General features: G+C 39.8%; 1 protein-coding gene across 1 annotated transcript in view; it reads right to left on the bottom strand.

Annotated features, from left to right (window-relative positions):
* LOC127190154 (ankyrin repeat domain-containing protein 26-like) overlaps nucleotides 1–15969 on the bottom strand; it is an 83471-nt gene extending 67502 nt beyond the window's left edge. Inside the window, exons 1-6 of the mRNA XM_051147177.1 lie at nucleotides 15725–15969; nucleotides 6598–6712; nucleotides 6246–6419; nucleotides 2956–3062; nucleotides 1096–1233; nucleotides 104–168 (exon numbers count right to left, since the gene is read on the bottom strand). Of these exons, the coding sequence (XP_051003134.1) occupies nucleotides 104–168; nucleotides 1096–1233; nucleotides 2956–3062; nucleotides 6246–6419; nucleotides 6598–6712; nucleotides 15725–15969 (844 nt within the window). The remainder of the gene's footprint in view (nucleotides 1–103; nucleotides 169–1095; nucleotides 1234–2955; nucleotides 3063–6245; nucleotides 6420–6597; nucleotides 6713–15724) is intronic.
* Nucleotides 15970–16388: the final 419 nt, after the last annotated feature.

The following is a 16388-nucleotide window of genomic DNA, read 5'->3' as shown; positions in this document are numbered from 1 at the left end:
CCAACACAAAACATTTTACACACTGAGTTTTTAAAAATTGCTGTTATCAATATATTCTCTTAGTTTTAAAATCTAGGGTAGCTACATTTGGAGTAATTCTTACCTAGGTTCACTTTTTCAGACTCCTCACATCTCTTTTCTTTATATTCAAGAAGGATTTTCATATTGCTGTGTAAAAATGATGAATAACATTACTATCTTAATACGGGTGTGTACACCATTTGCTAAGTATGTTAAATTCTTCACAGCATTGCAGGTAACACTGGAACTTTATCCCGTAAAGCATCAACAGTGTAAGCACCCTGGCCTTTACAGCTAAGTGTGCGCTGCCAGAGGACCCCAGACTGGATCAGCAGAGACAAGCTGGCAGCTGGCTGTCTCCCAAGACTTCCGCACCAGCTTTCCTGGAAGCCCTGAAGCAAGAAGAAAATGAACAGAAAACAAAGTCCCCTTTCCTTCCCCATAGCTTCATCTGACTTGAGCAAACCACTAGCTTCCAGGGGCATTTAAAAAGGCAGGTGTGGAAGATGGATTCTGGTAGAAAAAGCACTTTTATGTTAAAATAGGCATTTTAGATTCAAATAGATTCAAATTAGGAGAATCATAGATGTCACACTATTTCTGTCCTGTGCTATAGGGGCGGGGGGGGGGGGCGGCGGGAATACTTGGGATAAACTGTGTTGGGATTCCCAAGAATAAAGATTTTAAAAATCCCAATATAGAGGCTGGGGGTAAAGCTCAGGGATAGATGCTGCCAAGGAGGCATGGGGCTCTGGGTTCAATCCCCAGCACCACCAAAATGAAGAAGAAGAAAACCCCTAAAACCAAACCAACCAACCAAACAAAAAACAAACAAACAAACAAAAAACAAACAAACAAACAAAAAACTCGAAGCAACAATAAAGACCCAAAGTGTCGAATCCGTCACCCACTGCTACCTGCAGGGTAGCCTTTGCTTGATCTCTGTTGGTGAATGTAGACTAACTCCAGGCTGTTCTAAAAGCAGTAAGAAACGCCCCCAATGTATAATATGCATTAGTATAATTATTTGGAGCCTCAGTTTAATAGAAACCGGAGTTTAATGTAAGCACTTACGCGCTATATTTAAAATCAGCAGCGTAATCGGTAGCAGTCAGCCCAAAGGCGTCTTTCAAAAAGAGGTCTACACCTTGCTGAAGAACAAAGCTGACGAGGTTTGTTGAGTCATGACTTACAGCATGCATGAGGGCTGTTCTGTGAAAGCAGAGAGAGACCATCACCCTTCGTACTTTAAGAAACTTAAGGACCGGTTTCCTGTATTTGGACTGTTTAGCGTCTGGAGAATTGGCTATTGAAACGCAACAGACAAGCGTTTCAAGGTCTAGAAGCCCTAAGAGGAAAACAAGTAGGAAGCCTCCTACCCCACTGCGACAGCTCATCGTAGGTGCTACTAACCTAACGCCCTTTGGGGGGGGCAGAGGCCACACAACGTCATGTGGCTGGAGTTGGTGCATCATCAGGTATGATGGTGCACGCCTGGGATTGCAGCTACTCAGGTGGCCGAGGGAGGAGGGTTCTGAGTTTGACTCCAGTTTGGACTACATAAGGAGTTCTAGGCAAGTCTGTGATGTACAACAAGACTCTTGTCTCAGCAACAAACACACAAAAGGGAACCTCCAAGCAAAATCTCTCTCTATTTCATGTGCAATGTGCTAAGATGTGTAATACTTTGCAGGAAATATTTGCAGGCCTCAAAGCATATTACCCACAAATGGGGGTACACACTGTCATCCCTGGACTAAGGGAGACTGAGGTGGGAGGATCATTGTGATTTCAGGATAATACTGGTTCACAAAGTGAGGGCCAGGCCAACCTGAAGTACACAGTGAGACCCTGTCTCTCAAAAGAACAACAGTTAACACATTAACAATTGCCGCCGTGATAGACACTGGTTTCAGCTGCAGACGCTGACGAGGCACAGAACTAAATGTTACATAGAGAACCTTCCATTCACAGTTTTAGGATCAATGACCCTGACTTTCACAGGAAGAAACATGTTCAGTGGTAAGTAATCTTCCTAAAGTGGCGCACATGATAAATTTGAAAGCCAGGAACAGATAATCTGGTTTTATGTGACTCTAAATCCAACGCCCTTTATCTTTACACCATCTCTTCATCTTCATTAAAGGTTTATTCAAACACAGCTCATTTTCTTCCCTATATCAGCACCAATCCCAGATAGAAACACCCAAGTATGTTAAAAATGAAAATAAAAATAGGAAATATCAGCAATATCTAGACTAACAACTAATAGTCATTTAGGGATAATATGATTGGATATTCTTCAAAGAGCATTTCACAGTTCCTTGAAGGAGTCATTCCAAAGACAACACAATCTTAACTCCCATTTCTACTTACTGTAGCTTTTTAAAGCAAACAGTACCAAAATCAGAGCTTAAAATTTTACGAAAAGTCTAAGAAGGTCAATATTGAGGGAAAAATGAACTAAGTCTGTATACTATCAAACTAGAATAAAACTTACGGAATCCCACCAGCTGCTGTAAGACTAAATGGCCACACAACTAGCTTACAAAAGTCAGCAAATACACAAGGGGAGACCCCTGTGCTGTAATATACACAGTTCTGTCTATGTGTTGCCTGTTTCGAATAATTTCTTTTCTGCTTAGTACTGATGATTTTTGAGTTTTCATTATATCTCAGTTATTAGAAATTATTCTATTTCCTGTTAATTCAATATTATTTCTTTTTATGATTGTTTGTTTTTAGTGTATCCTTGGCTGGCCTGGAACTCACTCTGTAGACCAGACTGGCCTCAAACTCAGAGATGTACCTGTCTCTACCTCTCAAGTGCTGCTACTAAAGGCATGTGCTGCCACCGCCCAGGTAATTCAGCGTTTCTAAATGAATATTTGTTACCATTGTACATCACCACTGAGGTTTAAAGGATTACAATACCTTTTCTGATTATCAACCGCATGGATATTAGCCTTCTTCATTAATAAAAATTTTGCCATCTTGAGTTTGTTTTCACTGACAGCCAGTAAAAATGGTGTGAAGCCATTCTGTAAATGACAGAAACCACTTAAAACTCACAGAAATCACATATTTGTCAGTTGAATCGAAAAATTGTAGAAAAGCTCTGTGAATACAAAGATGAAGACCCAGAGAAAACATAACCCCTGTGCCCCTCCCCCACACGCTGCGGGAGTGCCAGTTCTCTCTGAGTGCCCAGAGTCTGTATCCCAGGGTATTTGTTTTTGTTATGGTGTTTATCTCAGCAGTTTGGAATCACATGACTGTTCCCATGGGGACCAACATCTTGTTTTATGTCAGTGGCCTCAGATTCTAAACCATAGTGGTAGTGTTTTACATGTGTTATTGAGTTATTGGACTATGCCACCACCTCCAGAAGAGGTCTTTTAAATTTATCCTCCAAGGAATATCTACTTTTCCAGAAGTGCTGTGTCACACAGAAAAGGCTTATGATTACCTTTGAGAACTATTATAAAACTGTATATTATACATCTAGTGTCAAAGATATCTTTTAAAAGTGATTTAATAAGTAACTTATTTTTTATTTTGTTCTGATTTATTTTTTTATATTTTATGTGCATTGGTGTTTTGCCCGCCTTTGTGAAGGTGCCAGATCTCCTGAAACTGGAGTTACAGACAGTTGTGAGCTGTCCTGTGGGTGCTGGGAGTTGAACCCATGTCCTTTGGAAGAGCACTTAACTGCTGAACCATCCCTCCAGCGCCTACTCTCTTTTATCCTTGCTCAATCCGTACTTGACAATAATGCTGCAAAGTGAAATTGGCATGAGAGGAACCACAGCCCCAGGATACATGCGGAGAGCCTTCTGAGGAGCAGGGCTTTACTCCAGGTGGCTGAGGAGTCTTTTTTGCTTCCCTTCTTATAAGAAATCAGGATCCCAGATGCAAACATCTCAGATACCCCTACAAGGGGCTCACAAGGAAATGCTTCCAAACTAAGAGACAGTGGCTTCAAGTGAACCTGGGTTATGTATGACTAAATGGTTTCTGAGTTTTCTTTTAGTGTGTGATAAAATGCTTTTTTCTTACATATTAGAAAGCTCAGTAGAAAGGAAGATGGCTCAGCGGATAAAGTGCTTGCTGTGCAAGCATAAGACCTGAGTCCAGTCCCTCACTTCTGGTGGTACATGTTTGCAATTCTGGCACTGTGAGGTAGAGACAGGGGGATCCCAGAGGCTCACTGGTCAGTCAGTCAAAAAAGGAGGAAAGCAATAGAGGAACCACCTGGTAGGCAAACTGTAGCCTTAACATGTGCACACATGCCTGTGCATACATATTCTAACTCAATTCAAATTTTATTCTTATAACGACAATTCCGAGAACATATCTAACAAAAGTTTTTCGTGTATCTTTATTCAATGTCTAAGTTCTAAAACTCTAAAACTCCCACTTCTAATATGAAATATTGATGATGTTCTTATAGCTTTATATTTAGAAAACTCTGGGATATTTATCAAAACATTGTATGAAATAAGTAAAAGTGAATTGCTTGGACAGATAGAGCAAATGACATAGATGAATACTGAATTGGGTTATTTGCAATTTGTGTGTCTCACATACATGTCCTCTGTGTAGGTGAAAAACAGTCTGATAGCTATATCCTTTGCATAGTTATAAAACAGTCACCCAGGCTCAGAGTTGGTCCTCCACAAATGTATAGTCACACAGGCTGAGAGCTGTGTCCTCTGCATAGGTATAAAAGAATCAAACATGGTCTTTCCCTTACTGGTTTGGGGTTTTGTCTCAAAGAAGGGGAAAAAAACCCCAAAAGAATCACTAACTGTAAATTGCATTGTTTCCCTGGGTAGGGGCCAAACAGACTGATAAATTCAAAATGCAACTTGACTTCATTATATACACTCTGGCAAGATATTGTTGATTTGAGAATTTACAGTCTTTTCCCAGTGGCTCTTCCTGCCAGAAAAGCCTAACAGGTCAGGGAAACACTTGTTCTGTGCCCTGGTTTCCCACTTAATCATCATCAAGTCATCACCCTGTCTTCCTCAGCATAGTCCTGAAATTGACTTCCACGTCCAGATAGCATTCCATGAATTCCTTTCCCAAACCGAGGTGTTCAGATTGAGCATTACAGTTAAGGAAAAATTAAAAAACAAAAAGGCAGAAGAGAGAAAACAAAATCACACTGGTCTTTTGCTTAGTCACCTCGTTTCTAAACTGGCCTGCTAAACAGATCTCTGACTTGTTCCCACTCCACTGTGTCCTTGAGTTTTAAGATAAAGCCTATTTGCAAGGCAAATGATATGTTCCTATCATTTTTGCAGTGGTGAGAAAGTTAGATTTACCTTTAACACATTCAGTGTTTTCACACTTGAGCAGCTGGTACAAGAACAGCCAAGAAACACAGGATTGTAGGAAAAAAAAACCCTGTAACATTAAACCAACTTGTAAGAATGTGCTTTTGTTTTAGTCCCAGGTGTAGGGATGTGGGACCACTTTCTGACTGTCCACAACAGCTGACTATGATTTGCCTCATGCTCTAGTGGAAGGGTGGTTTTGCCAGCTGCAGATAATTGCTGTGATTGTGTGACATTTGGAATTCTGGGAACTTTTCAAAGTGTATATAAATGCAAAGGCCCAGAAAAGTGAGGGTCAATGGTTGTTGGTTGTTTAGAGAGGTTGGTTGTGGTTTGTTAGCAGCTGTGGTCAAAGAAGAAACAAAAGGAAATAAATTAGATTCAGGGATTTTCCTAATTCTTCTATCCCCTATCCCCTTGTTTCTCTCCTATCTATGTTAGGAGGTGAAACCAGGGCTTGGGGATGGGATGGGATGGAGTGGGTAATAAAGGGTGGGAAAAGAAGAACCCACAAAGTAGCAAAGACTAGCCGTATGTGCCCTCTGACACTTCTTTCAAAGTATCAACAATTAAAGAGATATGTTGAAAGGTGGATGTGATGGCACATATCTTTAGTCCCAGCACTCAGGATGCAGAGAAAGGTGGAACTCATTGAGTTCCAGGCCAGTCAAGCTTGTACAGTGAGACCTTGTGTGTGTGTGTGTGTGTGTGTGTGTGTGTGTGTGTGTGTGTGTGTGTGTGTGGTCATCCCAGGTGTATCTGAGCTTCTGAAGATGGAAGATGGTGCTGCCTGTTTATGTCACTCCATAGACAAGGGTTCTCCACACACTTTGCAAATATGGTTGGGTGATTAATACCAATTTTGTATATGAATTCTACCTTATTTATTACTTCAATATTCACTTCATGGTCAAGCAGTTTTGTAGCCAGTGATGTGTTCTTATAATAGACAGCATAGTGGAGAGCACTGTTGCCCTGGGCATCCACGATGTTTGGATCAGCACCATTCTTCAGCAGAATGGTGGCACATTCCTCTTCCTGACATTGCACAGCCTGTAGGAAACGCACCAAGAAACAACAGATCATAAATTCAAATAATTCAGGACAAACATACCACAGGGTTCACTATCTATTTATTTAAAGTGACATAGGTTCCTTTTCTTTCCAAGAATTTTCAGAATGTATCAAGTATCAAGGACATCTCATGTTAAAATCTTCAGCTGTTGCATACCTTCACCAGACCTGTGCACCTGTCGCTGTCAATGGCATTGATCTCACACTTTCCCTCTACCAGGACCATCACCACTTTTGGGTGGCCATAAGCACAGGCAATGTGTAGGGCAGTCCTGTGAAAATGGAAGGAATGGCTTTTTAGGAAAGTGTACAGCATGACTTGAAAATATAATCACTCAAGTGACTTTAAGCATTAAATAACATGCAATTCATTTGTCTTCAAGTTAAATATTCATGGAGTGTTTTCCTAGATTCTTAACCTACAGTACCACATAATCTGGGCATGGTGGTGATTTTCTTTTTAAGTCTGGGACTGAAGGCGTGAAAGTAGAAGGGTTGGAAGTTCACTCATCCTTGGCTGTATATCAAGTTTGAGCCCAGACTGGGCTACATGAGACTTCATCTTAAAGAGAAAAGCTTAAATATTTAATTTTCTACAGAAGTTATAGTCTTGTTATTGGTCCTCTTACAAAGGAAAGTACAGTGTATTTTGTTAAAAGTGTGTGTGTGTATGTTTGTGTGTGTGTCTCTCTGTGTGTGTGATTAAAGTATTGTATAGAATAATTTTTGTTAATTTTTAAAATTGTTATTTATTTATTCACTTTATATCCTGGTCATAGCCCAATCCCTCCTCTCTTCCCAATCCCACCCACCCTCCCTCTACACCCTTCCCTATAACTCAGAAAAGAGAAGCCCCCCCTTACCAGCCACCCCAGTTATCAAGTCATATCAGAAGAGAGTGTGTCTGGTTTTCTTGTGGCCTGGCAAATTAGTCCCATAATGGGTGATCAATAGCTGGCAACAGAGTCCATGTCAGAGGCAGCCCTTGCTCCCCTTACTAGGGGACCCACATGAAGCCAGAGCTGCCCACCAGCTACATCTGTGTAGGGGGCTTAGGTCCAGTTCATGCATGGTCCTTGGTTGGTGCTTCAGTCTCAGGAAGCCCCTCTGGGCCCTGGTTAGTTGGCTCTGTTGGTCTTCTTATGGCGCTCCTGTTACCTCCAGATCCTTTTCTCCTTATCTCCACTTTCCCACAAGACTTCCCATGCATTGTCCAACGTTTGGCTGAGTCTGAGCATCTGTTTTGAACTGCTGCTGGGTGGAGCCTCTCAGAGGACAACTCTGTTAGGCTCCTTTCTGCAAGTATAGCAGAATATCATTAATAGTGTCATGGGCTGGCTCTCTTCTATGGGTTGAGTCCTGGGTTGGGCCAGGCATTGGTTTGACATTCCCTCAATTTCTGCTCTAACTTTATCCCTGCACATCTTATAGGCAGGGTAAATTTTGGGTTGAAGTTTTTGTGGGCAGGTTAGCATTTTCCTCCCACTACTAGGAGTTTTGTCCTCTTTAGTCACTGTGGCCTCTGCTATTAGGAGACTTTGGTAGAATAGCCCTCATGTCCTCCCAGGAGCCTACTCTGACTTAGGTTTCCAGCTTGTCACAGAGATGCCCCACCCACAGTTTATTTTTTCTCTGCAGGCCTTCTGTCCTCCTGCACCACCTCCATGCTCTCCCCAGGTCTGATCTCCACCCTTATATCTCTCTGCCCTCCCTCTCATACCTGTTCCCTCTCTTCAACTACTACCTCTGTCTATTCTATTTCCCCTTCTGAGTGAGATTTGACCATCCTCCCTTGGATCTTCCATGTTACTTGTCTTCTTTAGGTCAGCGCATTGTAGTATGTTAATCCTATACTACATGGCTAAAACCCACATATAACTGAGTACATACCATGTTCTGTGTCTGTGTTACCTCACTCAGGATGATCTTTTCTAGTTCCATCCATTGACCTGCAAATTTGAAAATTTCTTTGTTTTTAATAGGTGACTAGTATTCCATTGTGTAAATGTACCACAGTTTCTTTATCCATCTTTTTGGTTGAGGGACATCTAGGTTGTTTCCAGATTCTGGGTATTATGAATAAAGCTGCTATGAACATAGTTGAGCAAGTGTCCTTGTATGGTGGAGCATCTTTTGGGTATATATCCAGGTGTGGTATAGCCAGGTCTTGAAGTAGAACTATTCTCAATTTTCTGAGAAAGTGCCAGATTGATTTCTACAGTGGTTGTACAAGTTTGCACTCCCACCAGCAATGGAGGAGTGTTCTCCCTTCTCCACATCCTAGCCAGCATGTGTTGTCATTTTGATCTTAGCCATTCCGACAGGTGTTAGATGAAATCTCAGAGTCATTTTGATGACTAATGACACTGAGCCTTTCTTAAGTGCTTCTCAGCCATTAGAGATTCCTCTGTTGAAAATTCTGTTTCACTCTGTAGCCCATTTTTTAAAAATTGGATTATTTGGTTTGTTGGTGTTTACTTTCTTGCGTTCTTTATATATTTTAGATATTAGCTCTTTGTTGGATGTAGGGTTGGTGAAGATATTTTCCCAATCTGTAGACTACTTTCTTGTTCTGTTGACAGTGTCCTTTGCCTTATAGAAACTTTCAGTGTCTTTCAGTCTCATCTATTAATTCTTGATCTTAAATCCTGAGCTGTTGGTGTTCTGTTCAGGAAGTTGTCCCCTGCACCAATGAGTTCAAAGCTGGTTCTCACTTCTTTTCTAATAGATCAGTGTTATGTTGAGGTCTTTGATCCACTTAGATTTGAGTTTTGTGCAGGGTGATAATATGGATCTATTTGTATTCTTCTACATGTAGACATCCAGTTAGACCAGCACCATTTGTTGAAGATACTGTTTTTCCCCCCATTGTATGGTTTTGGCTCCTTTGTAAAAAATCAAGTGTCCGTAGGTGTGTGCATTTATTTCTGGGTCTTCAATTTGGTTCCATTGATCAACCAGTCCATTTGTATGCCAGTACTATGCGGTTTTTACCACTAATGCTCTGTAGTATATCTTAAGGTCAGGAATGAAGATACCTCCAAAAGTTCTTTTATTGTATAGGTTTAAGCTATTCTGGTTTTGTTGTTGTTGTTTTGTTTTTCAATGTGAAGTTTAGAATTGTTCTTTCAAAGTCCATAAAGAGTTGTGTTGGTATTTTGATGAGGACTGCGCTGAATTTGTAGATTGATTTTGGTAAGATGGCCATTTTTACTATGTTAATCCTACCATTCTATGAGCATAGTCTTTGCATTTTCTGAGATTTTCTTCAGGGTCTTTCTTCAGAAATTTGAGGTTCTTGTGATACAGGTCTTTGACTTGCTTGGTTAGAGTTACACCAAAATCCATTATATTATTTGAGGCTATTGTGAAGGGTTTAGTTTCTCTAATTACTTTCTTAGCCCATTTGTCCTTGGTATACAGGGGGCTACTGATTTCCTTTTTTCTTTTTTTTAATCAATCTCATATACAGCCACTTAGCTGAAGGTATTTATCATCTGTAGGAGTTCTCTGGTGGAATTTTTGGGGTCATTTAGGTATTCTATCATATCATCTGTGAATAGCAGTACTTTGACTTCTTCCTTTCCAAATTGTATCCCCTTGATCTCCTTTAGTTGTCTTATTGCTCTAGCCAGAACTTCAAATACTATATTGAAGATATATAAAGAGGGTAGGCAGCTTTGTCTTGTCTCTAATTTTAGTGGAATTGCTTTGATTTTTTCTCCATTTAATTTGATGTTGGCTATCAGCTTGCTGTATATAATCTTTATTATGTTTAGGTATGGGCCTTGTATGCCTGATCTCTCCAAGACTTTCATCATGAAGGGGTGTTGGCTTCTGCACCTAATGAGATGGTCATGTGATTTTTTTCTTTCAGTTTGTTTATGTGGTGAATTGCATTGATGGATTTGCATATGTTGAATGATCCCTGAATCCATGGGATGAAGCCTACTTGATGATGGTGGGATGATATATTTAATATGTTCTTGAATTCATTTTGCATTTTATAATTTTTTTGCATCAATGTTAATTAGTGAAATTGGTCTGAAATTCTCTTTGTTGAATCTTTGTGTGGTTTAGGTATCAGGGTGACTGTGGCTTCATAGAATAAGTTTAGCAATGTTCCTTCTGTTTCTATTTTGTGGAATATTTTGAGAAGTATTGGTATTAGCTCTTTTTTGAATGTCTGGTAGAATTCTGTTCTATAGCCATCTAGCCCAGGGCCTAAAAAAAGAGTTTTAATGATTTCTTTTACTTACTTAGGGGTTATAGGTCTATTTACGTCATTTTTACATTGGTAAGTGGTATCTATCAAAAATCATCCATTTCATTTTTATTTTATTTTGTGGAGTACAGGTTTTTGAAGTAAGACCTAGTGGTTTATTGGATTTACACACTGTATGTTATTATATCATGCTTTTCATTTTGGATTTTGTTAATTTGGATACTCTTCCTCTGCCTTTTTAGTTAGTTTGGTTTAAGGATTTGTCTATCCTGTTGATTTTTCTCAAAGAGCCAGCTGTTGGTTTCATTGATTCTTTGATTTGTTCTATTTGTTTTAAGTTATTGATTTCCACCCTGAGTTTGATTATATCTTGATGTCTACTCCTTTTTGGTGTGTTTGTTTCTTTTTGTTTGAGAGCTTTCAGATGTGCTGTTAAGTTGCTAGTATGGGATCTCTGTAATTTCTTTATGAAGGTGCTTCTTGAACTTTCCTCTTAGCACTACTTTCATTGTGTCCCATAGGTTTGAGTATGTTGTGCCTTCATTTTCACTGTATTCTAGAAAGTCTTTAATTTCCTTCCTAACCCAGTGGTCATTGAGTAGGGAGCTGTTCAGTTTCCATGAGTTTTTAGACTTTCTGTTGTTGAATTCGAGCTTTAACCATGGTGGTCTGATATGATACAATGGGTTATTTTAATCTTCTTGTATCTGTTGAGGCTTACTTTGTGACTGACTATGTGGTCAAATTTGGAGTAGGTTCAATCATTCACTGAGAAGAAGGTATATTCATTTGTGTTTGGATGAAATGTTCTATAGATATGTTAGGTCTATTTGATTCATGACATCTGTTAGCTTCATTATTTCTCTGTTTAGTTTCTATCTTAATGGTCTGTCCATTGGTGAGAGTGGGGTGTTGAAGTCTCCTATTATTAATGGGTGGGATTTGATGTGTGATTTAAGCTTTAGTTATGTCTCTTTTATGAATGTGGGTACCCTCGCGTTTGGGGCATAGATGTTCAGAATTGAAATGCCATCTTGGTGTATTTTTCCTTTGATGGGCATCCTCATCTCTTTTGATTAATTTTTTTTTGAAAGTATACTTTATTAGATACTAGAATGGCTACTCCAGCTTGCTTCTTGGCCCATTTGCTTGGAAAATCTTTTTCCAGCCCTTTACTTTGAGGTAATGTCTCTTTTTTTGCTGAGGTGTGCTTCTTGTATACAGTAGAATGATAGGTCCTGTTTTCACATCAATTCTGTTAGCCTATGTCTTTTTTGGGGGGGGGATTTGAGGCTATTGATGTTGAGAGACATTAATGATTAGTGGTTGTTAATTCCTGTTATTTTGATGTTGGTGGTGGTAGAGTGTGTGTGTGTGTGTGTTTCCCTTCTTTTGGTTTTTCTGATATGGTTTTATTTATTTCCAATGTTTTCCTGAGGTAGTTAGCCTCCTTGGTTTGAAATTTTCTTTCTAGTATCTTCTGTAGGGCTAGATTTGTGGATAGATATTATTTAAACTTGTTTTTGTCATGGAATATCTTGTTTTCTCCCTCTATGGTGATTAAAAGTTTTTCTGGGCATAGTAGTCTGGGATGACATCTGTGGTCTCTTAGTGTGTGTAAGATATCTACCCAGGCTCTTCTGGCTTACAGAGTTTCTGGTGAGAAGTCAAGTGTAATTCTGAACAGTATGCATTTATAAGTGACTTGGACTTTTTACCTTGCTGCTTTTAATATTCTCTCTTTATTTTGTACATTTAGTGTTTTGATTATTATGTGATTGGAGAATTTTCTTTTCTAGTCCAATCTAGTTGGTGTTCTGTAAGCTTCTTGTGTGTTTACAGGCATCTCTTTATCAGGTTGAGGAAGAACAAACTCATTCTTCTATGATCTTGTTGAAAACATTTTCTGGGCCTTGGTGCTGGGAGTCTTCTTCTTCTTCTATTTCTATTGTTCTTACATTTGGTCTTTTCATAGTGTCTCAGATATTTTTGGATGTTTTATGTCAGCAATTTTTTAGATTTAATATTTTCTTTGATTGATATATTGATTTCTTCAATTGTATCTTCTATACCTGAGAGTCTCTCTTCCATCTCTTGTGTTCTGTTCTCTTCCCTAGGCTTTCCATCTCTAGGATTGCTTCAGATTGTGTTTTCCATATTTCTTATATTTTAATCTTTAGGTCTTGAACAATTTTATTCATTTCCTTCTCCCATTTGATTGTATTTCCCTGTATTTCTTTGAGGGATTTATTTTCCTCCTTTAAGGTCTCTATTATTTTCACAACCTCACACCTAAGATCATTTTCTTGTGTTTCAGATGTGATAGTATCTTCAGGTCTTTCTCTGGTAAGATAGCTGGTTCTGTTGTTTGTGTTCTTACAATGACCTCTAGCTACCTGGTTGTCTCTGGTGTTATAAGGCCTGGTGGCCCCTCTGCTGGCCTTGTCCCAGGTGGGCCAGGCAGATGAGGGGCCAATAGCAGAGAGGGCTCTAAGATGAATCAGTTTTTGTTATTTTGACACAAGCTAGAATTATCTGGAAGAGGAATCTCAGTGTAGAAAATGCCTCCATTACATCGGCCTGTAGGCAACTCTGTGGAGACACTCTCTTGATTAATGACTGATGTGGGAGGGCTCTGTCCTCTGTAGGTGATGCCACCCCCTGAGCAGGTGGTCCTGGGTGATATAACAAAGCAAACTGAACAAGCCCTGGGGAGCAAGGAGTAAGTACTGTTATTCCATCTCCTCTTCTTTAGTTCCTGCCTCCAGGTTCCTGCCTTGAGATCCTGACTTCTCTCAGTGATGGTCTGTGACCTGGGAGTTGTAAAACTGAATAAGACCTGTCTCCCCTAGTTGCATTTGCTTCTGGTGTTTATCACAGCAAGAGAAAACTAACTAGGACATACATGTTAGGCGGCTGTTCTCCCACTGAGCGCTGCCCAGTTCAGAGTGGATAATTTGAATGGAAGAAGGTGCCCTTTGTAATTAGCGCCAGTTGGGTTTGGATTATGCTTTAAGCTCTGTTATTCACTAGCTATGTATTACACTTCCTAAAAGCACAAATAACAGCACAGTAGCTGACAGTATTGTAATTATCACTAGTGTGACAGCTGAGAAGGACAGTGCTTCCAATAATTAGCAGAATCACACCCATTCTGCATGTTTTAAGGATTGTGTCAGTGTGTCTAAAATGTTCTTTTCTCACCTTGAACCTCCGTGACATTGGAGGTCAAATTATAACTCAGGACACATTGAAGCTACTGTTTGGTAGTATTTTGACATTTTCTTAATACATAAAATAAATGTCTTCATGGGACCCATGGTGTCTTGCACCAATTGAAATACATACGGTATCTTTTATAGGTCCATGGAAGATCTACCTAACTGGTTGCCAGTTAAATAAAATTTAATTCTTAAAAATGTCATGGATAAAGCATTTTGAATGACAACAAAAATTGTATTTTCTTTGGCTTTCAAGAAATTTTAATTCAAGAAAACTCAGAATTCAAATGAGTAGGCCTAGCTCCTATTTTGAATATTGAAATTAAAAAATTCATGAAATCCAGATATTCCCACAGATTCAGGGTAATACTGCCCTCAATTTTCCTGAGAGCAACGACAGAATTTTTTTTGAAGGAAGGAGGAAAGGCTAAGTAGAGCCCTGTTATTCCATTTTATATCCCCCACTCTGTAGCCTCAGTCAGGAAACATGAAGGCTCTCAGGATAAAAAGTGTCCTGAGAGATGGGATATGTCCACTACCTATTAGGCTTTTAGGAAACTTTTAGCAAATGAATGTATGAAAAAAGTGGAATATAGACGAGAAAGTCAATCTTTTTCAAGGATATTTTTATGAAGTGAAATGATACATCTGCCATGGTGATAGTCAGTTTGGCTATCTTTTGTCTTCATAAGGATGAAATAAAAGCGGAATTATTAGCATGGAGTTGTATGAATACATAAAAGATACATGCATATAGTGCAATGCGATCTCAATAAAGCCCACAAATACATTCCCCTTGCTTTGAAAGACATTAAGAGTTAGCAGAAATACCAATTCAAGCGCACTATACAAAAACTCTAATAGAAGTGGGAAATCTTGCCCGAGCATGGTTCATATTCCTCTTCTTCCCAAGGACTGTTGTAATGATAAGTGTTCACTACAGTTTAATGCATGTTCATTGCAGAAGCCAAGATAAGTAGGAAAGAACAAATGTGTGGGTAACTTCTTTTCTAAAAACTGTGCACCAGTTCCTAGAACAAGACTCTGTAAAGGCTAAAATACAGAATTAATATAGGCTTATCTTCTGCTTTATGAAACGAAGCTATGAGCAAATGAAAAGAGAACTGGTTTCTCTGACAACCGGAACTATAACTAAGTAATGAAAACTAAAAGTTGCATGTATGTTTTAAATGCATGAAAATAATTTTGATAGCAACCTGCCATTGCTTTGGCTGGCACAAGAGCAAACGTTTGCATTTTGTTGTGTGTTTTATGTGTGACCTTCCAAAGTGACATTCTTCTCACTCTGTACCCAGAATTCACAGTTCACAGCAGCCTCCACCCACTTCTGTGCGGTGCTGAAGCTCCAGTCTTCCTCTAGCCTATGCATGCACTGAGGTTTACTTGTAAAATGTGTTCTGTGGGCTATTTTTAAGCACATGATATTTTAAATAATGATGGGTAAGAAGTTGTATGTATACTCCATTATTTTCTAAAAATATTTCAAATATGGTAGAGTATCATCAAGATCCCTTGTCTTACCAGGGTCACTAAATATTTTTCCTATGTCTATTTAGAATTGTAGACTTCCAAAACTGTACTCCACTCTATCAATCAAGGGCTTGGAGTAGAGTGCTTGTGCTAGCACAGCAAGGCCCTACGTATACGTAAGTATGATTAATTAAGAATTCATTGTTTTCCTTGACTTGAAAATTTCTCTATAAATGGAAGATATATTTTTCCGTTTAAGACACAAGAAGTAAATGTTTCGTGACTGGAGGTTTTCTTTCACACAAACCCCACCTCCTCCACAGCCTCCCCTCCCTGGGCCCTGCCACCTCTTCTTCTTGTCTCTGTCGTTCACACCATGTTTCCCAAGCAGGAGCTGCTGCACTCTGGCTGCATCCCCAACACGCGCGGCCTTGTGGATCTTTCTCAGATCCTTGTCTCTGAGGTGGTACTTGGGAGAGAGGAGGATATTGGCACTCTCAAACCCAACGGCCAACGAATGCTGCTGCTGGTCGCGCAAGGATTCCAAGAGGCGCCGGCTCTTCTTCCAAGACAAGCCAGCCACTTTGGACATGGCAGAGGCTGCTGGACACAGAGGCCCCTTCACTCTCTCCTCAGTGTCCCATCCCTGACTGGACACTTCTGAGGAAGCTAACAGGCACGGAGCGCGACGCAGCCATGGAATCCTAACTCAGAAGCTCGGTGGTTTGGGATTGGCTAAAGGTTAGCGGTTGCCTAGCAACTTCGTAAACACACTTCTTATGCTCAGTTGTCTCAACAAATGGTCCTCAGTGAGCTTGTACAAGGCCTGTCAAAGCCCTACTTTGCCTTCAGATTATTTGACTTCGTTAAACAAATGAATTTAAATTACAAAACCAGCTCTCCATATTATCACTGGGTAGTCAGACTGAAAGTCAAAAAACCCACAGAGCCTAATCACCCCTAAACCCTCATTACCCAGAGAATCCTTCAGGAGACTCCTGCCCTCTGCAG

Source organism: Acomys russatus, chromosome 5 (assembly GCF_903995435.1).
Source record: "Acomys russatus chromosome 5, mAcoRus1.1, whole genome shotgun sequence".
NCBI lineage: Eukaryota > Metazoa > Chordata > Mammalia > Rodentia > Muridae > Acomys > Acomys russatus.
The sequence above is the reverse complement of the archived record's forward strand: the minus strand, read 5'-3'. Positions and strand labels throughout refer to the sequence as shown.